The sequence below is a fragment of the Epargyreus clarus genome, unplaced genomic scaffold (genome assembly GCF_041222505.1).
Source record: "Epargyreus clarus isolate Ecla_fem2 unplaced genomic scaffold, WU_Ecla_fem_2.2 ptg000007l, whole genome shotgun sequence".
In the NCBI taxonomy this organism is placed as follows: Eukaryota; Metazoa; Arthropoda; class Insecta; order Lepidoptera; family Hesperiidae; genus Epargyreus; species Epargyreus clarus.
The window spans coordinates 13,632,247-13,655,871 of record NW_027332215.1 but is presented as its reverse complement, the minus strand read 5'-3'; the positions used below and the strand labels follow the sequence as shown (position 1 = coordinate 13,655,871).

The window sequence follows — 23,625 nt, the reverse complement described above, 5'->3', positions numbered from 1 at the left end:
AGGAAACCTGCGTATCTAAGAGATTTGAGTATGTGAAGTCTACCAATACGCGCTGGTTAACGCGGTGGACTATGGCCTAATCCTTCTCATTACGAGAGGAGACCCGTTATCGTCCCAGCAGTGGGACGATAATGGGTTGTTGATGATGATGAATGATTTATATTGAAGAAAAAAAATCAAAATGATTGATCATTCATTAAGTAGACATCAATTACTTTCATTACGATTCAATAAGATTAGAATACAACCAAGTGTCCAGAGCAAATATTATAAATGTATGTAGAGATATTAACAAATTCTGCGCCAGATTGTCTTGCCAAACATAGAGCATGGGACATGAGGCGAACATCTGGTACAAACTTGTCAATGTCACGGAACAAAGAGGCCTCTGGTTAACTTTTAATAATAATGATTCCACTTAAAACATTAGGTTTATTATCTTTAAGTCCTTCCTTGACTTTGCTATTGCTTAACTCTACCTCATATCAATTATAATATGGATAATTAGATAGATGTTTTATTTGCATGAGATAGATGTTAAAAGGTGGCTTACATACCTATCGGGCGACGATCGTAGTCCTCGATAGTAGCAACGCATCTATGATGATATATGATGATGAATAAATTAAGTTATGAATAAATTATAAATTTAATCAAGCATATATGATGCTTGGAGTTTTGCGAGTTGTCAGTATGTTAGATCTGTCTAGTTAGTGTAAGTGGCCTCGGCCGTTCTAATTAGATCAATAAAATAAATAAATAATAAAATAATAATAAATGATCGGCTTCAGGTAGAACCCCTGTTATATATGAAATTGATTACAGTACCCTTAGTATGAGTTTTTACGTTTGCTTGAAAACGTTCAGTATGAGTTTCATAAACAGAATTATAACGCTATCAACGTTAAATTAAAAATGTAAAAATAAATGCATTCTATTTATAATTGCAAAATTAAATGTCGTTACAATTGACTGTTAATTTTTTTTAACTCATAATGCGAAAATTTAGTTCAGAAACGGTCCACAGAGAAGCAGTATGATCGAATTCGTAAACGTTGCACGTCTTCGAGCAAACGAAGAAACTCATACTAAGGGTACAGATGCCCATTGATGTTAGTGACCACATCAAGTACACTGCATGCTCATATTCATCTTCAATCGTAGAAAAGTCCTGACCTATTCTTATATATATAAGTACATAGCTATTTATGTATCAGTAATGAAAAAAGTTTCTAATTTGAACCTAATCTCTTTAACTGGCTATATAAATCCTTTCTCAAAGGTAATTGTATGTGTAAACGTAAAGGTGTCGTAAAGGAGACATACTTACGATGCATTCCAGCTTAATCCTCGAGGGTCGCTACCCCGAGGATCTCAGGTAAGAATCTAATCTTATCTGGGGTTGATTACAGATGTGCATGAGCAGCCACTTGAAATATACTGTATACTCGTCGGCTATTCTTATACTATAAAAAATATTTTTTTCACTTTATACATTTTCTAATGAAATGTACCCGAGAAAAAGCTTTAATGATATCTGTCATATATAGAACCATAGTAGTTGTAAGTTTTATTTTATTTACAATGCTTGTTCAACTAATAACTTTTTAGTCATATGAGCTATCATACCAGTGCTGTTACTTATGCCGGGATTACAATTATCTCATTCCTTTGTCTTGAAAAAAGTATGCGTCAACCTTCAGCCAACAGTACTCTTACCATGAGTTTTCAAAACATTCTACCATTTTACGTTACGTATACTCGATCCATTATTCTGTTCCGTTTGCTTAGTAGACTGAGTAAACGTAACAATAAGCAAGTCCTCAAGTCTTTTTGTCTACCTCACATGTTCACAAAAAAGAGAGACAAAACATAAAGCGCCATTTGTTAATTTAGATATTTAATGTTACGTTATTGACTCTATAGTTCTGATACAATCCGCTAGGGGAAATTGTATGGGCAAATACGTAAACAAATACATATATTAAATACATTTGAGAAAGCTTTTGTGTGGAAGATAAGAGTAGATTTTAAACACAAATTATTCTTATTCATGTTTTATATTTTCAGTTACGCATTGATAAGTTGCTTATCCTTGAAACCTAATTTTAAACCGCGTAAGCTAACCATACAAGTACAGTTGCTTAACAATGCAAGTACTGAAGTCTAAATTAATCTCGGAAGCATCCGAAACGCTGATAACAGGGGTCAAAAACCCCACTGTCATGTAACAAGATATGGGGCATGTAAGTCATGTTTGATCTCTTAAGTGTGTAGGTAAAAGTTAATTTAAATTACTCGTATTTAGCCGTTTCTTGGTCCGTAATAAAAGTAGTCATCGTCATAATCGTCAACCCCTTTTTTTTAATCGAGGGGGAAACCTTCAAAAGGTACCCGACGCCATGGCAATGACGCCGGCTTATATGGGATGTGGTAAAACCACACTAAAACTCCCCCCGTAGCCGTCCTCAGCGCTTGGTGGAAATCTCCAGAATTTCCGACGGAACAGCCACAGTCCTCCAAACGCGATGCCCCTATCAGGGTCTGCCCTGGGGAGAAGCAATTTACGTTCCTCCTGTACCGGTGTTTACGACGGTACGCGACCACACATACTGTCGTCCATGGAACATAAAAAGCAAGGTTCAGTGCCGTGCCCCCGTCCTTCCAGGGGTCGCTTGACGGTTTGAGCTCCCACTGTTACTACCCTCAACCACGAAAGCCTCCTTTTAGTCGCCTCTTACATCTCAGGCAGGGGATACCGTAGCCCTATTCCAGTCCCGGGTCTAGTGATTGAAACTCGGTTCGAATCCCAGACACTCATCCGTGATTTGTCAAAGGGTTCAAAGCATAGTTGGGGAGCCCAAGAGGGGATTTCGGGAATGTCTCGCGCGAGGCAGACTAAGATATGGGAGATATACCTTACACCCTGTAAAGTAAACTACTAATGAACTTTCTATATCGGGGGGTTTGCACAAGGGAGCCAGTCACATTAGTAAAAATAGAGGGTTCCGTACAAATTTTCCGTACTAAGTCATTTATTGTTCGTACAGTAATTTGACAAGTAAGCTTTTTTATTTGTCTGTATTTAAACTTATTATAAATCTTATTATAAATTTATACAGTTTATGATAAAATATTATAAACCAAACAATAACCAGACAATGATAAACTAAAAAATGTATAAAAACAAAATGTATTTTACAAGTCTGTATTTCATTTATAATATTCGCATGTGTATTAGTTCTGATCAAATCTTGTTAAGTAGTCAAATTTGACCCACTTCAAGTTATTCAATTGAGCTGCAATTTTGCAAGCGTAGATCGCGGACAATGCAATATTATTGTGTTAAGAAACTGGTCTGAGAATGGACCATGAAGGTGGGCACAGTGACCCCAGCGAGTTTGATTTGATTTCTTTTGACAAGGACTCTAGTCTTATCACTAGTACTGTTTTGTTTTCGTGGGGAAATTCTTCATGGGTTCCTCTCAGCTGCGGGGACAGTGGAGAGGATATGCCGGACCACGGGTACGCTAATAGCACTCGTCCGCAGTGCCGACGGCGTTTCCCCGCGTCCGGGCTCGTCTCGGTTTGGGATGGAGCAGCGCACCACCCCCAAGTATAGGCGGTGGCAACTCGCGCTAGGCCCCCTGAGATTGGGCAGCAGCCGCTTTAATGCAGCTTCCGTGCCCATTAATCTGGAAGCCAATCGCTTGAAATGCTCGCGGAAATACCAGTGGCCGTCGAGGGTGAGTCCCAGGTACCTCATAGACGACTCAACCTCGACACGGGTGCCACCGACGAGCATGTGGGACCCCAGCGGCGGCGCCCTTCACAGCCCGTGGAAATACAGGGCCTCGGTTTTACCATACGCCAGCTTGAGCCCGATGTTCCATAAGAGTGGGTCTAAAACCGACCCCTGTGGAACACCGCATGTCATCTGCCGACTTAGTGCGTGTCCTCCGTGCCCCGTGTACGTTACGTACCTGTCAGAGAGATAGGCTCCAACGACCCGACTGAGGTAGGGAGGCACCCTGTGGAATTTCTCTCCCTGTGGAAATGCATCTCTAATGGCCCAAGGCAGGATATTGAAGGAGTTAGCTATATCGAGCGAAACGGCCAAAATCACCCCGTGTTGGGCCACCACCTCATCCGAGAAAGCCTTTACTTCATACTAGGAGGGATCACACTTTCACTTCACTTCACTTCACTTCAATAAATTGGCAATAAACAAAGCACGGCCCGCTATCGATAAAATCGAATAGACAAACCGGCCTAGGAGCCAAAGAAAGCACTGAGTTAGGATACAAGAGCGTGAGGCAGGCAGGGCTGCTCGGTCCGAACGCAGAATGTTGACACAAGAGCCGACATTATCACAGCCTTTTATAGGGATTTTAGGTGCATACTACCCGCAATATAAGTGATAATTGTATTTTATTATCAAACTACCTATTTTAATATTAATTTTTCAATCATTGCTGTTAAGACGACAACAAAATAAACAATAGAATTGAATAAAAAATGTGCACAAAAAGAACCATCTATTAAATATTACTGAAACTAACACGTGAAGGTGTAACTACACTTAATAATAATCTAGATTCCCACACGATTCTTTAAGAAATTGGTAGATGGCGTTAGCTACATGATTAAAAAATGCGAGGTTTAGAATAAGCAAATTTCCTGTATCAGAAAAACTCCAATTCGCAGCACATTAAATACTTTTATTCCATTTTTAACACTTTTATCAGCCAACTAGCATAGTTTTCACTAAACAACTTGTCACCTTGATGGTTAACGTACGACTACCAAACTAACTACCCGAGCCGACGTTATCACAGACTTATAGGGATTTTAGGTGCATACTACCCACAATATAAGTTTATTTTAATATCAAACTACCTATTTTAATATTAATTTTTCAATCATTGCTGTTAAGACGACAACAAAATAATTATTAAATTCGGAAATCATGACACCTGTGACAAAAACTTACTTGATCAATGTTTCAAATCGAAAATAAACTACAGAATAATAAATAGTATAACTTTCTTCACACACAGAGCCATCTATTAAATATTGCTACAACGAATGAAAACCACGCATGAGGGTTAAACTATCCCTAGTAGTGACCTAGATTTCCAAATGATTCCTTATGAAATTGGTAGATGGCGTTGGCTACATTTAACAGTAGAAAAGATGCCAGGTTTAGAACACAATTGGTTTTGCAAGGAAGCTAAATAATCTTATAGTACACGATTATTTATATCATAATTTTCTTTTTCATCGTATCCGATATTCATAAGTAATTTATATTTAATTATTTACAATATTGTAAGAACGTAAACTAAAAGAAAAAGAAACAAATAAAAATATTTGTGAAATGATTTATAAAGAAAAAAATTACAATAATAAAAAAGGCTAGAATATATTTAAAAGAGAAGAACGAGTTCAAAAAATAAAAAAATGTACTTCATCACCGACAAACTCTCGGGTGGAATCGAACCACCGACCTTCCAGCTTTACAGCCGAACGCGCTAACCATTGCGCCACGAGAGCTCTGCCAAGTATGGCGAAAAAATCATACAGTATTCATATTATATTATTTTAACTGTCTGACAAAATATTGATTATGTGTGTTTAGCTATAGAACCTCACATTATATAGCACTATGTAGCAATAACCCACAACTTAGTCCGCAGATTTTTTCACTTGAGAATTTTTATAAGTTAGAATAGTTCTATATTCTGGTATGACGGTGACTATACCATCATTGTTTGGACTATATGGGTTTTATGAAGATCTACCTTACTGATATCACACTCCCGGAAAAAAAACAATGTTTTAATCGCTAAATTGTAAAATTTGTCGCTGGCTTAGTTTGGGTCACAAAATAAAGTATATATTTAAATTTGACCTTAAAAATGAAAATTGTTGATAGATTGCTTGGAATATTTGTAACTAGCTTACCCTGCGAACTTCGCCAACAATGAATGTGCAGAATGCAGATGTAGGATTTTAAAATTAATACAAATTATTCAGTTCATTTTTTAAATAAATTACAGAAAACAAAACTAAGGGAATTGGTGGGTTGCACTTTTCACTGAAGCACCCTGCGATAAACTACATATCTAGTTTTGTTTTCAGGCGCATGAACAAATAATAAAGACGGTTTTCCAACCCGTGAACTTGCCACATACAATTAACCATGTGATAAACATGAATTTTCTAGATTTAGTCCGCAAACCAATCCAAGGATTGGCCATGCGACTTGTTAGTCGTCATGGCGAATGCAAGACGAATTGGAAATTGAATACGTTTAAATGCAAACGGTATTTCAGTTGGGATCATTGGAATCCTTGGAATGAGAACTCCCTCGCCTTTGAATTTTCCCCTTAGTATCGTCACGTAGATCACATTGATTATTATTTTAGTAATCAACAAATGCTTTCCATTGCATAGTTTCGTTGGTTTTAGGTTTAGTTTATTGCATATTTCGCGGCACGATTACTACCGAACCAACCGTAAATTGTGCGGTCGCAAGCCAGGCACCTATAAGGAATTTACAAATTCTATGGGATAGTTGGTGGCTTCATCTTCATTTGTTACACAATCATCTTTATTATTTGCTGCCAAAATCGCTCGCTCACTCAATAATTTGTTATTTTTGCAATAATGTCTGGGAATACTTATTTGATGAGTTTGTCTTTCGATGAGACAAAGTTACAGAAATTTGGAATGTTAATTATCTCTCGATACATACATTATTTAAGTAGGGAGCTTTTAAATTATTGTTAATATTATATTTTTCATAAAAAATGAGACCATAAAAGGTAGAGGCAGGACTTCGTGCCCGAATTCGACTTTTTAAATTGTCTCAGACGCGGGTTAAGAGACAGGGGTTAAGAGCTGGAGTGCGAGCAAGATAATATTGCAATACCGACTTCGTTAAAATAATTAGGGGGATTGCGAGCACCGTGGCTCTTGCATTATCGTGCATGGAAAGAAAGTTTTCTTCAATAAAGGAAACATTTTCGATAGTTGTTACGCCTAAGAATAAGGCGTAACAACTATCGAAAATGACGAGGTTTATACGAGCTTCATAATAAATACTGCTACCCGCTATCGCACGTGGACCAAAACACGCACGTTGATACTCTCGCTTATGTCTATCTGGTCCTATAAGAGCAATTCTGCTTTCACCCAAAAACAAAACATTATCCCATAACTCCATTGAACCAAGAAAGAATTCCTACTTGGGTCAAGCAGGCGGATAATTGTGCCAATGAGCCTATTTTAATATAAATTACTAAACTACGTATCTATTCTTAACAATAAGTAAGAATCTATAGGTACTGCTCGTGTAGATGTGGGTTAATACTGTGTCAATGAGTTGCAATATCCGCGTGTCAAGGAGTGCAAATTATAACATATGCTTACAGAACATTTCTAAATTATGGTAATCTGCAAATTGTCCTGTAATAATATATTTAGGTACATGGCAAAAATAACAATTTACCATGAACTTAAACGATTTAAAAGCATGACATAGAAAATAAACGTTTTTCGTCATCATTAATTATAATTTCACCTAAATAAGGTTGGAAGTTGAAATCTAATACGGCTTTTTGTCAAGCAAAAAGCTTTAATAGACGGACGTTAGTTGTTATGTACCTATACAGGTATTGGAACGGTAAAGTGAGCGTTCTCACCCCTTTTAACGGCCCACTCTGCGCAACCCTGTTCGCTAATTACTGGAGACCTACAGCAAAAACCCATAAGTAGAGAAACAATATTTTTTTATAATATAGAGGTAGTAAAGGAGCATGAAGTCAAACAAATGGTACTCGTAAGTGGGCACTGCCACTCATTGACATCTGCAGTCAACCCGTGATAAGAGTCCTACTTGCGGTCGACCACAGATGGTTTGTTACGCCTGAGGTCTAAGTTGGAACGCCTAGGAAAAGCATGCAGAAATAAGTGTGTAATATTTTACTTTTTATTTCAATGTGTGACAAACAAAATAATAATGCCTTCCTTTTGCTGTCCGCAAATGGCCAGTATCAGGCAGATTACGTGTCACACATTTAGCAAAAAATGTTTTAAGATACACATGTATTCTACATTAAATACATTGATAATTAGAAACATTTGTTATAATTAGCGAACTGTTACACGCACTTCATAGTCTCTCATGTTATCAGGTCCGAACTTATATTTTTTTCCGGATTTTGACTTAAAATTTGAATTCTCTCATGTGCTCAATCAAGAACCATTGAAATATTCGATGATTATTTTTAGTTTAGTATTTTACGTGACAAAAGAAGCAAACGAATACGCAATACATATTATTATTTTAAAAATAACAGCAAAGCATAAAAATCTTAAATATGCATATTCATTATATTTACAAATTCTAACTATACATATATACACAATATATACAAAAATATAATTTATACAAAAAAAACTTAAGGTAATATAAAAATTAAATAAATGTAAAACAATGAGTCCAATAATAATACGCAAATATATTGAAGTTAATTCTTAAGACAATTACTTACTTCTAAATAAAGATTTATGTATCATCATTAGACAGAATTAGCACGCTTGTGTTATTGATTTTAAAATATAATTGGTGTTTATAGCACTCATGCGTATATAACAATATTTTAGTCATTGAAAAACAAGAAAAACATGTATGCGACGGTAAAGTGAGCTTAATATGCTAAGTAAATTACATAATAGCATGGCTCCAAAAGTTCCACTTTAATTCTCTACGGTATCACGTCGAGTTACGACTACTAAGGAAGATTGCTGCTTTAATACTTTTAGTGTTAATCACAATTTGTGATAGCTGAGCGAACACGCAAAAGGTATGCGCGACAAACGACATTATTCATGTAATTGTGAGTAGTTTGCGCCACAATTTGAATAAATGAAGGTGGGATGTTTTCCCATCTGGACGTGAAGGCACGCAACGAACGGGTGTAACACCAGTTGCTGTCAACGATTGATGGTGATCGCCGGTTCCAAGACACCATGGATTCGAAGGTATTTTGAAATATTTTATTTCTTTCGCAACGGTCCCTATTTAGCCCTCTTCCCTTTAAAATCATACGGTTCATTATCCAACGTGTGAAAGTGAATAGCTGTTTTATTGGAAACCTACCTTTTTCGCGCAGTACGGCTACGGTTACAGTTTCCGCGCTTTCCATTCTTAAATAAGTTTTTGAGCAAAATCCGTTTTCTTTACATTGAATCAAACAAGGTGTTTAGTAAACATATTATAGGCAGCCTCGCAGAGTATACTATTATCTTCACTTGATGGCAATGATATAAATTATATTATATTACTCAGTAAATCTGGAGGCACGCAAGGCATCCGCAAGTCGAACAAAAAAAATAAAAATACAATTGTAACCTAGAAGTGTCAACGCATAGAAGTAATTATAAAACCTTTATTGACTTTATTTTTCAATAATCTTGGAAAGCTTTAACCAGAAAACAGCAGCGCTATATTACTGCTATAACACAGAAATAGGTGTGACGATGAGGCCGCCTTCGACTGCAATTCTATCTATCATCGTTCGTTAATCTATCATTGATATTTTCCTTGCTAAAGTACCAAAATACCATTATCCAGAGTAACTTCATTACCTACATAAACAATTTTATTATACGTACCTTTGTTTTGATAAATACGTATATCAGATGGTCCTTTCAGGCAGTCCAGACAGGACATTATCCTTAGTATCGTCGCAAACATTAGTAAAACATACTATTGTTATTTTACAGGGGAAAGAAAAGGGGATCCTTAAATTGGAGCCCCGGCCAAGAGTCAACGAGGGCAAATCTGTACTGACACCGCAGGTAAGAAGATATACGTGTAGGTAATCTACAATCGTTTTATATGCATCATCAGGCTATTACTATGCTGGTACTGGGGATGGGTGTTAACTTGAAATTACAAGGATTTAGGTACACCATAGAGTCCCAAGTAATTCAAGTGCAGATTTCGCACTTTCGTATAAATTCAGAAATCAGGAGTCAATTCCTTACCACTATTCTGCTAGAATAAAATTCGTGTCACTGGCGTGGGACTGCTTATAGAGCTGTTAATTCGGGTATTCGGTACTGTTACTGTATTGAGACAAAATAGTTTTTAAATTATACATTTAGTACTTTTAAGGATCTTGGTTTCCTTAATAAATAACCTCTGCAGTACAATGTTTTTTTTAGTCTACATTAAGAAATATCAATGTAAGCTGAGAAAAGGTTTAGGTATATAGGGATTACGTAAGAATTCCTAGAAATTTGTAACAACAAAAGTTAAACTTATATCTTTGAACAGATTTGAACGGTATGGTGTATTTAATACATTCTAATAATAAATAAAAATATGCAAGCGGTACCTAATATAAATTTACTGACTAGAATCAATGATATTATAACTATATATATATATATAATTGGCTAGAATATTATCATGCTACGCCTACACTACTGCAATGTAGAACGTTTTCGCATATTAACAGACAGTCTAATAAACTTGGTGTAACAAAACACCCATAATTAAGCGGGACTGGGCCGGGCTCACCAAACACTGGTGAAATTGCTTCAATTCAAATGAAAATAGCCTTATTTCACTTTCTACTAGACATAGCTCTTTATTAAGATTAAAGACATGTCAGTCAACACCGCAGTGAAACAATTTAAGCATTTCTATCTTAAAGTAATATACCTGCGGAGTTGCATCCTATAAAATTAATTTTTATTGTTTTTAATTTTAACTCATTTGTCCTATACAAATACAAATTGTTTCGAGTTTCGTTTTGTAACAGACGAGTCGAAAGAGTCGAGCTACGAGTATTTACGTGAAAGTTTGCCTCTGGAAAAATCAACTGAGCATATTATTAACAACCACGCACCACAAAATAAAATTAGTTATTATTTTGTGCACGAAGTGACCACTAAGAATAGTTAAGGTACACATATTTCTTACGGATATATGGTATTACATAAAAAATACATACCTCTTGCACCTACTCGTATGTTTATCAAATATGCAACACATATGAAATACGAACTTAATGCATCTAACTACTTACATGTTAGTGTTAATCTGAACAGCACAAATTAGTTATATGAATCTAATTATGGGATTGTAGCAAAATAACCAATAAATATGTCAAATATCGATCAGGAGTGACCTTTTGTACGTGAAAAATCACTTCTTAATTATTATGCGGGCGCTATAAACGATGGGAGTGGGAGGAATAGCTAGTTAATGGAATGAATACACAGGGCTGACTCAACATTAGTATGAGTATTACATTAACATTAACAGTTCTTACTAACCGATTTTTACTAACAAATATTGCGTGATTTGAAGAGTGCGTTGCAGCGCTATTGTTTACATTCTACAACTTATCCAGAGTTCAAATGTGGTTACATACATTCCCAACGAAATACTATTTTAAGTATTTCTTTTTAAGTATTCTTTATTGCATCTGGCTTCCGAAAAGCAGCTAGATCGGGATCACCTGAGGTATTGGATATGGGTCTAACTCTTATCACTGGTTAATCTATGCGTAGAGCTATCAAACAACAAAGCAACATGGTCTGCTACAAAATTGAATCAAACCTAGACAAAATTAGAGTCTTACCTGCGCCACAGATGCATTGCCACCCCAGAAGACTAAGTTGGAACGCCTCGGACAAGTATGTCTCCTTCACTGTTATCACATCCTTCTATCACAAACCGGAACACAGTAACACTGATGTTATTCGGCTATAATAGATGGTTCCTCACGATTCCAACCACAAAAGGTTCCATTCCTTCAAAAACTTCTTAAATATGTACTTTATTATTAACTATTGCCTACAAAAGTTAGCTTTTACTTTTTATTTATTTACAAAGTACGAAACCATTTAGTCACAGCTTACCTGCACATTTCATCGTGCCTTCTTTTCTGTATTATGTGAGATGGATATCATTTTTTAATATTTTTCACCTAAAAAGCTTATAAGGGCTTAGGGCAGCCAGCCCTGCGATTCAGTTAATCACCGTCACCGGTTGGCCACTCATTGGCGGCCGAAGACTGAGTACGATCTGTCACGGAATCCACCTGGGCGTATTCGACTTTACAATTAATAAGCTTCTTTTCCTTTATTATTGAAAACATCTATGCAATGATATTATGTAAATTTGTTGATATTTATTTATTTAATAGGAATGTATATATAAGACTCCTTTTTTGACAATCACAATGAAGGTTTGTTTTTCCTTCGTGTTTCTATAATTAAGAAATCGATATTGTTATATTCGTTCAAAAATACCATTAATTTTTCATTGATAATATCAAATACAGCAAAGTATTTATGTTAGAGTATAGATAGAAGATAGTTATGAAAGTTCTACTAAACTTACTTCGAATTACGACTTAGAAGTTAAAATTTAGTTCCCTCGAGAACGCCTTTTCGAATTTATTTTGTTCGTACCTACTTTGATGGAAATATATTGCTTACCACGCCTAACAATATCAAACATATTTCTCTATCAATCTACTGTAATAGGGTTCCCTGCAGACTTCTAAATAAAGTTTAGCCGTAATATTTGCTTCGACACTTCTGTAATAGTGAATTTTATATGCTTTATATGTGTATGCTACTTACCTATCTTATCTTATCCTATTTTTTTTTCGAAAGAAAAGAAGAAATTTAATTTTTATGTTATTAAATAAGATTTTCCAACCTTTGTATAAGATGTTTAGCTAATGTTTGATAAAAAAAAATGTGACAGACCATGCATTTCCTAGCCTATAGTTATTTATTTCCAACTAATTTTCAGCTCTCACTCTATCTTAATATCCCTAAATAGGAATGAGGGATTTTGTCGTGGATAATTATTCAAAAAGAAATAAAATATAATTACGATCATTTTTAATCAAGTCAAAACGTGTAATTATGAAAGCCACAAATTTAGGAAAGCGAATGACGCAGATCCATTTACAAGGCGCGGAGACGCGTAGGCAATAAATCGTTTAATTTATCGTTCGGTTGCGGGCGGCCTAACGCCACTCTGCCACTCTCAGTGGACAGTCCGATTGCTTCCTCCTGCTTGTGGAGGTGTTCGCGCCGATGGAATAACTTTACTTTCTCTGTTGGTCAGTTTAAATTTGGAATATTTATTTTTTTAGTGCCAAGAACTTGTCGTTCGGAAACCGTGATATTTTTTTTATGTTTAATTGACAATTGTAAGAAACGTGTAAAATATTCTATAAATTAACGTTTGCTGTTATGTTGCAAAATTATGTGGTTTAAAAATATGTAAACGGTTTGTTTGCTGAAACAGAAGGAAATACTAATAAAAATAAAAATAATAAACTAAAAGCAATAAAGAATATGACATGTAATTTACACAAAGCTCTAGCAATTCGCGCGTAATTGAATAGAACGCACACGTACAATAGCACTGTAGTAATTAAAATCTGACAAACACAAACGTGAAAATAACACTAGACTCGCCGACGGCTAAGTAATTAAACACCATAATAAAAGCAAATCGGTGTTAATTTAAAAACTTTATTTATATTCAAAATGATAAGCATTATTAAGTAAACCCTGCGCACTTGTTAGGGAATTGGAGAGAAAAACCGTAATTCTGCCAAAATTAAATAACACTTTTGTTAGAAATGTTAGAAAACTTTAATAAAAGTGAAGAAAATCCATTCAAATACATACACAATATTACTATTATATACCTACTACTTATTGGGTTATTATACAAATACGTGTATATGGTTCCGTATTCTAGTAATGTGTACTGTTTCTAGCTTCCTTTTTATACTTTTTTGCCCATAATTGAGCGCAATCTCTGCTATTGCTTTTCGATTGCTTCACTCTTTGTGATTAGGATTAAGTCAAGTGAGCCGTTCCACCTGGAACCGCTTTTTTGGCTTGGAAGCGGAACTGCTACTTTTACTAACTTTGGCGTTAGTGCAGCGCATCGGCAGTCCAGTGCAAAGATTCATTCTATCTCTGCAAAATCGAAAGTTGAACATATTTCTTTCTGGCTAAACGCTTTTGAATCTGTCTGAGAATAGTGTAATTTTTACAAATTCTATAATAATCCTTATGAGCTTCATATACCTACGTACTACGTACGGTCTAGTTTTCAACTAATAAGTTGCATTTCATGTAATAGGAGAATAGGACTAATAGGTGCATTATCTACCATCAGATCAATGTAATATAAGTATATTGTCTCCAATTATCCATGCCGCCAACACCTCATTACGAATAGTAGGCATGTTTATATCCGATATTTAAGAGTAAGTTTGTTATGAAATTTAGGTAATAGTTTATCAGTTTTAACAGCCCTTTTCATAACTCCGATATTACCTACTATTAAAACAACAAAATCGCCTAATTCTATGCCGCTCAGTGATAGAGTTCTGAAGTGCCCACTGTTCTTACCTCTATATTTTATAATAAAATTTTAATACTTATATTTATTATAGTTACAATTATAGCAGTGGTTAAGAAACTCGGCCTCTTGATCGAGGGGTCCCAGGTTCAAATCTACCTTTGTTATGATTTTCAAAGTTATGTGCATATTAGAAATAGAAATTAATTATCAAGAGGAAACCTACATACCTGAAAAATCTTTAAAAAAAAAGTTTTCAAAGGTATGCGAAGTCTATCAATGCGCACTTGGCCAGCGTTGTGGACTATGGCCTAATCTTTCTCATTCTGAGAGGAGACCCGTGCCCAGCAGTGGGACAATAATGGGTTGATGATGATGATAGTTACAATTATATATAAGTCATACTTTTAGGGTTCCTACGACCGAGCACCATCCTCACCGCAGCCGTCCGTGGACCGCCTGTCAGTGACGTGGGCTGACCCCGGCAGCATGACCTCGTCCGGAGTCAACTTGTTGTTCCATCTGCCCTCAGAAACTCCAGTCAGCAGCGAAGTCAAGTTTTCACCATCTGCTGGAGGTACATACCTATCTGCTACTGGTATATCGGAAGTATAGTATACACAGAAAGATCCAATAAAAGTTTTAATAGATAATAATTTTGCATTTGCAAAAGCAAGTTTGCGAATTTTACGCTGCGCGAGTGAGCAATGCACGCAGAATAACTTGTAATAAAACGAATATTACAACAATAATATTTGACGCTACGTAATATCCAACATATGTATTTAACTGACGTCGTGTTAGAAATACGTACATATATGACATTATCAGTCTACGTCAGAGTGCTGCCGATCTCTCACCAATTATCGGAAAACATTACTTCGTAGCAGGTCACTTAAAATCATATTTTGAATTTGAATTTCATACTAAGCACATATGAATTTCATAAATCGAAATGATACTAATGAATTTAGCGAAATATTTATTAACTAAATTATGTTGTATGATTTTATATTATGGCTTATAACTTTGTCGCCGCAATAGTAAATTAGACTTAGATACATAATTCTCCTGATGAACAAGCCAATAACGAATAAATACCTATATATAAAATATATATAGTATTTTTTATATATAATAACATGTAATCGGTACTTTTATTGTGTGTTATAGATGGTTCGGAAGATGAAGATTATTCCAGCTTGAGTGCTGTCCTCAGGCAGCGTCGAGCCAGTGTGCGGCGGTCCAGGAAGGGCCGGGCCCGCCGCCCTTCGTCGCCGTTCCTACCAGACGAGACTCGCACAAGACGACGTTCTTCTGTCTTCACCAACAGCTCTGGCGAGTAAGTAATCTCAGCCGTTAAAAGAATGCCGTTCTTGTCGTCCACCAGTAGAGCCTTTTGTGGTTCGACTCCGGCGACACGACCGTCACTCCTATTTCCGCCTAATTATAGCAGTGTTAAGCGCTGCTGTGTTGTGATTTAAAGGGTGTGGTAAGGGAGACATACTTTTCCGAGGCGTTTCAGCTTAGTCCTCAGGGGTAGTGGCACATCTATGATCGACTTCAGGTAGTATAGTAGGAATAACTAATCCTATCTGGGGTTGATTACAGTTGTCCATGGGCGGCAGTAACCATTTACCATCTGGTGGAGTGCATGCTCGTCTGCTACTCCTATATTATACAAAATACTGTATCCCTACCGGACAACGGCATTTTCATTGCACGGCAACAGTTTTAGCAGACACGATGGCCAAGTTAATTTTAAGGAACTCCTGAACGTGTGGGTGTCCTCACGATTTACTGAATCGTTTATGTTTCATCATATTTCAATAACTAATTTATTATTCTATTCACATACTTTGTAGCACAGCGATTTCTATCGAAGAAATTTTGACAACACAGGAACAAATCTTTGAAAATATCCACCTTCACAAAGAGGTTTTAGGTTCCGTTAAGCAACAGCCTCTTGGCATGAGAAGAAAACTGAAGATTGTACACCAGGTAAAAAACCAATATAAGGAATTTATTAAACTCCTTTCCTCAGTAAACTTGCTTTCCACGCCCTAGATACCTCTTTCAATCCAAACTTTCAATCCAGCTGCATAACATGATAATATCCGTAATTTTATCTCTTTAAAATATTTACAGGCTAAAGGGTATATAAAAAGACACGAAGGTCAACTACAGGAAAGGCTGGCGCAATCAAAATGTACACGAGACATCTACGCCAGATTCAATATTCTACTGACAACGGTACACATACCTACTATACAATTTTCCTAGTTTCTAGTAGTGTGCATAACATTTGGTTGTTATTTTGTATTTTACATTCTTTACAGTAAAGTATTGAAAAAACATTGAGGTTTAATATGGTTTATTATCAGAGCTGTAATATTAAGCTGTTGTTCCAAAGAAAAAAATCGAAACCCCGACTATAGTGATATTTAGAGCGGTGTTTTCATTTTTTTTACGTATACTTCTAAAAATATTTATATCTACCAAGTTTTACATAACAATCGGAACACTTATAATTCTTGCCGAATCTGGCATTGTATTATATTCACGATCGCATTTACTTTTACATCGTTCCAATCCATAGAAATGGCAACAACTGAAGCGTGAAGCTGCAAACACATCAAACTTGCTGATACCCTGGGAGCTGCGGATCAAAGAGATAGAGTCCCACTTCGGTTCCGTGGTGGCCTCCTACTTCACATTCTTGAGATGGTTGTTTTGGGTCAATCTGGTTATTGGATTTATTTTGCTTATATTTGTGATTGTGCCGGAGGTAATGTATGATTTGTTTAGTTATTCATACTTCCAATTTTAAAATAATGTTTTAACTACTTAATACTAATTCTTTACTAGGTAATAACTTTACACCTAACACATTATCTTTAAAACCTTGACTTATCTTACTTAAATCATGTCTAATAAAAGAAAAAAAAATATTAGTATCTCACAGCAAATCCTAAGCAAGATGGCGAAAGAAAAATAATAATGGAAGAGGAGCGACGTAACGCCACTAATCTCTTAACTCTATGGGAATTTGAAGGAGTACTAAAATGTTCCCCTATCTTCTACGGCTACTACAGTAACATTGAGAAATCCGAGTACAGGATGCCTCTAGCTTATTTTCTGACCGGTCTCGTGGTTTACATTTATAGCTTTGTCGCTATACTGAGAAAGTGAGTAATTTTATCCCAAGTTTACGCTACACTGGATCCTTTAGATCTTGAATCTCACAATTTTGATCTTAAATCCTTTATTTGAAATATTGAAATAAATCATTCTAAACTTATATTCAAAGTTTTAATATCTAATAAGTTGTTTGCATTTTTTTATATACCGTTAATTTATTTACAGAATGGCGGAAAACTCTCGAATGTCAAAACTATCTGAAAAGGAAGATGAATGCATATTTTCATGGAAATTATTCACGGGTTGGGATTACATGATAGGGAACGCGGAGACTGCTCACAATCGTATAGCATCAGTCATTCTGGGCTTCAAAGAGGCTCTTTTAGAAGAAGCAGAAAAAAAGAAAAATTTAAGGAAGTAGGATTTAACTTAACTTACGATTGGAAACAATTGATTTATTTTCATAAATAAATTTACATTCATTTATATGAATAAGTAAATAAATATATCTATACTAATTGTATAGGTACGATAACGATAAACTTTTAACATTTTAGTTGGCGGATTATATCTCTCCGAGCTGTCGTGAATATCTGTGTAGTAATTCTTCTCATTATATCCGCATACGCTGTAGTGACCGTAGTATCTCGTTCAGATGACAATACAAAACCACGAAATTGGTGGCGAGAGAATGAAACCACAATAGTAGTCACTGTAATTTCGATCTTGTTTCCCGTGTTTTTTGAACTATTGGGTTTTTTTGAAGATTACCATCCGAGAAAACAATTAAGATTACAACTTGCGAGGTATGCTAGTCTTCTTAGTTTTTGTTGTTATTAGAATGAAATAAAGTCAAAATATTGTTTCACTAACCAATATTCAAAAAGGAGGAGGTTCTTAATTCAACATCATACATTTTTGTTTCAGAATAATGCTTTTAAATTTGCTAAATTTATATTCTTTGATTTTTGCGCTATTATGCAAAATTGATGGGATGAGTAAAGAACTGTATCAACTCCAGCCAAATGTCAGTATGGATGCTATTATGTTATCAAATAATAATTCAAATTTCAACGAAAATTTATCAATGAGCTTACCAATATCATGCTTTGAAACCCCTGTTCCATGTCTTCCATGTAATTTGGCGTCTTTACCGCCATTTAATGAATACACGGAAACGTCCACAAAAAGCTCAATGATATTATCTTTTCATGAACATGATAAAATGTTAAGAAAGAACGTGCATTCGTCGGGGAAAAAACACAAAAAGTACGCAACAGTTTGGAAAAAAGTACAAAATCGTGACGTGTCTAATGGCTTAATAGCCGAAAGTCTTGTAGACTTAGTAAATTATAATAATTCAGTTGTTGAAGTTACGTCGCCTAAAAGTTTAGAACAAATAGAAATGGAGAGATTAAGAGGGATAGGCCAAATAGACGACTCTACTGAAACGAATGATTTGGATGACGACTCTAATTATGATAATTATGATTCCATTACAACCACTGTTACTTATGAAAATAAAGAAACGATTTCAGCAACTAATAACCTATTTTATTCAAAAATAATTACTTCAGATACTACAGAGGAACAGTTCACGGCATCAGAAGGCTCTACGATATCTTATGTAGATTCAGATTCAAACTTAACAACAACCAGTGAGAAATCAACATTTTATTCGTCGACTGGACCTGAACTTATAGATACAACATCGATAACGATGTTTACAAGCGATGCAGAAACCAATTTCTCAACCAAAGATTTCACAAATTCCAACTTCACTGATATAGAATCGGCTAACAGAAAATCTATTAATACAGAAAGTACATCTAGTGTCACATTTACTGATCCTGTATCTACTGATTTCTACGATTTAACAACTTCATCGAAAATATATGCCCCAACTGATGAAACGACGGAGATAGTGTCAACATTACAAGAGGGGTCGACATCAACGTTTAAGGAAATTGTCCCAACACAATCACTTATTCCTAAATCTATAAGCTTGAAAATTTGTCCCGACGTCACTTTTAATTACACCACAAAATGCGGAGAGTACAATATTACTCAGATATTTTATACAATAAATTGTGCGATTGTTAATGTAACATGCTATATAACTAGATGCAACGTTACTGAAATAGTTTCAGAAAATTTAAGACAAAATCGAACTAACGTCACTATGATCGATACCTATTATTTTGATAATTATAACAGAAAAATGTACAACCTAACCGTAGCGACAAGGAAAAAGCTATTAAAATTATGCTGGGAAACCATGTTCGGGCAGGAATTAGTAAAACTGACTATGATGGATTTGGTAAGATATAACAGTAAAAAATAAAATTATTGTATACCTAACGATACTAAAATAATAAAAGTTTTGAATTTGTAGTATTGAACGTCTAATTTGATATCTAATTATAAAAATCGTTTTCCTTTTAGGTATTCGTACTCCTAGGAACCTTATTCATGGATTTCTTTCGAGCTCTATTTGTGAGATACATGAATCGATGTTGGTGCTGGGACTTAGAAAAGAAGTGTCCCGAGTATGGTGATTTTAAAATAGCCGAAAATATATTACATCTTATTAATAACCAAGGAATGGTTTGGATGGGAATGTTTTTTTCTCCTGGACTAGTTGTTTTAAATGTTTTTAAATTAATGATAATGATGTATCTTCGATCTTGGGCCGTGATGACCTGTAATGTTCCTCATGAAGTGGTATTTAGAGTATCTAAAAGCAATAATTTTTACTTGGCACTGTTGTTAACAATGTTATTCTTATGTGTCTTGCCCGTCGGTTACACTATTGTATGGGTTAAACCTTCGTGGCATTGTGGTCCATTTTCAGAATATCAAAAAATCTATTACATTTTAACAACGAATATTTATAAAATTCTTCCTAAAAGTGTACACTTTGCATTGCGCTACCTAGCGTCACCAGCTACCGTTATACCACTACTTGTCTTGTTAATATTGATTATTTATTATCTAACTTCTCTAACGAATTCTTTGAGAGAAGCAAATAATGACTTGAAGGTTAGTTACAGTGCATTCATATTATAAAATTAACGTGGTGTTCCATTGTTATTTTTATATGTTATATAAACCGTTATTCTAGATTCAACTACGACGTGAAAGAACAGAAGAGAGAAGGAAAATGTTCCAACTAGCGGATACACGAAGACGAGCTGGTTCATCAGCTATGGATAATACGCCATTTGCACGATGGAAAAAAGCATTGCCTACGTTTCCTATAAGCAAATCTATAGATTCTGATGACCGCAAGACTGCAATGGCAGAAGACACAAAGGAGCCTATAAAATCCGTAAAGAAAAAAGGTAATATATAATATTGTTTGCGTACCTAATAAATATTTACCACATACCTAATTTTAAATATAGCTTAATTTTTTATACATAGGTATATACCTAACCTATTAAAACTATACGTTTTAATATAAATTGTGCAATATCAGATTTTTACTGCTTCCGAGAATAAGTTAGAAAGCCTTATATCGTAACATTCAGTACATCCACCGAGCCTTCAACCAGAACACAGGAGTTTTATAACGCGGTGTTAAGTTAGCAATAACCTTTGACAATAAATTTTGTTATTACAATTTATATCTGATATATATTTTTTGAGTTTATGAGAATTTTGTAGATAATCGAATATAAACATTACAAATCTTACAGGTGGAATTTTTGCGAAAATAGTTGGCTTAGCGATTGACAAGAAAACGAATCCAGAAGCATCATGTGCCCCAAGCACAACCTCAAATAATGCAGAATACGAAACAGATACTGTGTTCCACGAATCTCTTCCCAAAGAACTTTTAAAAACCAAAGATATTTATATTAATAAGAATATTGAAGAAAATAAAAAATCCAATGTCGACTTCAAACCTACTGAAAATCTGAAGCATAGGAACATTGAAAGAAAGCTTAAATTAAAATTATATTGCACTGATGATCGCACTGATAAAAAAGCCGTCTTAGAGAAACTAAATCTAGGAAAGAATAGCGAACTTCCGACATCATCCAAACGTACAAAAGACGACTCGCTCGAAGAAATTGAAGCATACACAAGGAAAATGAATAAAAAGCAAACTTCTGAAACTAGTAATCAATCTAAACAATCGGATTCGATGGGATCGGTAATCCCAGTAATAACAATCAGTACTACTGAAAGTGATGATGAGACCTTGCAGAATATAAAGGCGAACGACGACAACAACGTAAATAAAAAATCTGAAGATGCAGATAAAAGTGGTGAACTGCAAAAATCACGAACGAGTCAAACAACCAGGAGTAGTTCAGATTCTAAATCCCTTCAACGGCAAAGTAGTGTCCACAGCATAAATGAAAATAAGTCAAAAAAGGCGAAAAAATGTGATGAAGGCCATAAATACCAGTACTCATTGTAATGTTCTATATTGTAAGATGGTTATGTAGCGTATATTCTCTAAAAAAAACTGAATAGTAAATAAATTCCTTAGATTTAATATAAACGGTTTTTTATTCAAAATGCTGTATAGACCAGGGTAGAAGCATTTAAAAATAATAAAAAGTGAAATAAAATTGTAGCAGGATGAAACCCATTAGAAAAGGAGGGGAATATTATAAAAATGAAGGGAAAAATAATTTACGGGTGATCTGAGGTCGGGGAGGGGATGGGGGTGAGTCTTTAAGGGTAAAAAACGGTTTTTCTCGATTTCCGGCAAAACTAAAAGTCCTATCGAAAAAAGTCAAATGGCAAAGTTGTAGGTAATAAAAAGATCTAAAACTTTTGTATTTACACTTTTTTCACATAACCTCAAAATTTATGTGAAAAATTCAAAAAACCAAGTTTTTGGTTTTTTATTTTTATCTTTTACAAAAAATTTTTTTTTTAACGAAATTTGGCGAAAACTTACCTTTTTATGTCCCAAATACGCTGTAATTTATTTGATTAAAAATTTTATTTTTTCACCTTATTTTGAATTAATATCGAAAAAACACCCTAATTTTCAATCGAAAACTCACCCGTCAAAATATCAGCTTTTTTCAAAAAGTTGGTATGTTTTCTGTTCGTTGAAATCTCTACTTTTTGATGGTGAAAAAAAAAAATATGTTAGTAAATCTTCTCAGATAATGAAAATTAATTCCGGAAATATTGCTCAAAACTATTTGCTGCAGCTGTGAAACTGGATGTAACAGTTTAAAATGTGGTTGCCGAAAACATGGTTTAAAATGCACAAATTTATGTTCAAACTGTCATGGTTCTGAAAATTGCTCCAATATTGAAGAAGAAACCTACGAAGAAGTTAATGATTCAGAAGAAATTGTGGATGAAGAACCAACGCAGTCTGGAAATAATGTTGGAGAGGAAGAAGGTAATAGTCATGAAGATTTCGAAGATCTACTAGAATCGGAGATGTTTGACGAATCTAGCGATGAAGAAACGCCGTCAAAAAAACAAAAACTAATGGATAAGTGATTAGAATTGAAGATAAGGTATTTATGAATCATAAGATGAATGTGTTAAAACTATTGTAATGAATAACGTAATCAGAATAAAGTATCTACATTTAATTGTACGATTTACGTTTATATTTTTATATAATGAGATTTTCTATGACATAAATGTAATTAGCATTAAATAAATCAACTTTTTAATTGAAACAAATTGCAGCAATCACATTTTTTAAATGAAATTATTTATAATAATTAAAAAAAAAAATTCGAATTCGAGTTTTTTTTTTATTTTTTGCATTTTCTGAGAAGATTTACTATAGTAAAATATATTTTTTTTTCACCATCAAAAAGTAGAGATTTCAACGAACAGAAAACATACCAACTTTTTGAAAAAAGCTGATATTTTGACGGGTGAGTTTTCGATTTAAAATTAGGGTGTTTTTTCGATATTAATTCAAAATAAGGTGAAAAAATAAATATTTTTAATCAAATAAATTACAGCGTATTTGGGACATAAAAAGGTAAGTTTTCGCCAAATTTCGTTAAAAAAAATTTTTTTTGTAAAAGATAAAAATAAAAAACCAAAAACTTGGT

General features: G+C 34.7%; 1 protein-coding gene and 1 non-coding gene across 2 annotated transcripts; one reads left to right on the top strand and one right to left on the bottom strand.

Annotated features, from left to right (window-relative positions):
• Nucleotides 1-3,593: 3,593 nt before the first annotated feature.
• On the top strand, nt 3,594-22,001 carry Tmc (Transmembrane channel-like). The gene is made up of 14 exons (XM_073075369.1): nt 3,594-3,746; nt 9,796-9,870; nt 14,840-15,005; nt 15,602-15,770; nt 16,294-16,429; nt 16,577-16,681; nt 17,028-17,216; nt 17,384-17,616; nt 17,795-17,986; nt 18,127-18,375; nt 18,497-19,889; nt 20,015-20,611; nt 20,694-20,913; nt 21,271-22,001. The coding sequence occupies exons 1-14, from the start codon at nt 3,594-3,596 to the stop codon at nt 21,999-22,001; spliced, it is 4,608 nt and encodes a 1,535-aa protein (XP_072931470.1).
• On the bottom strand, nt 5,483-5,556 carry TRNAY-GUA (transfer RNA tyrosine (anticodon GUA)). Its single transcript has one exon. It is a non-coding gene; the product is annotated as a tRNA-Tyr (tRNA).
• Nucleotides 22,002-23,625: the final 1,624 nt, after the last annotated feature.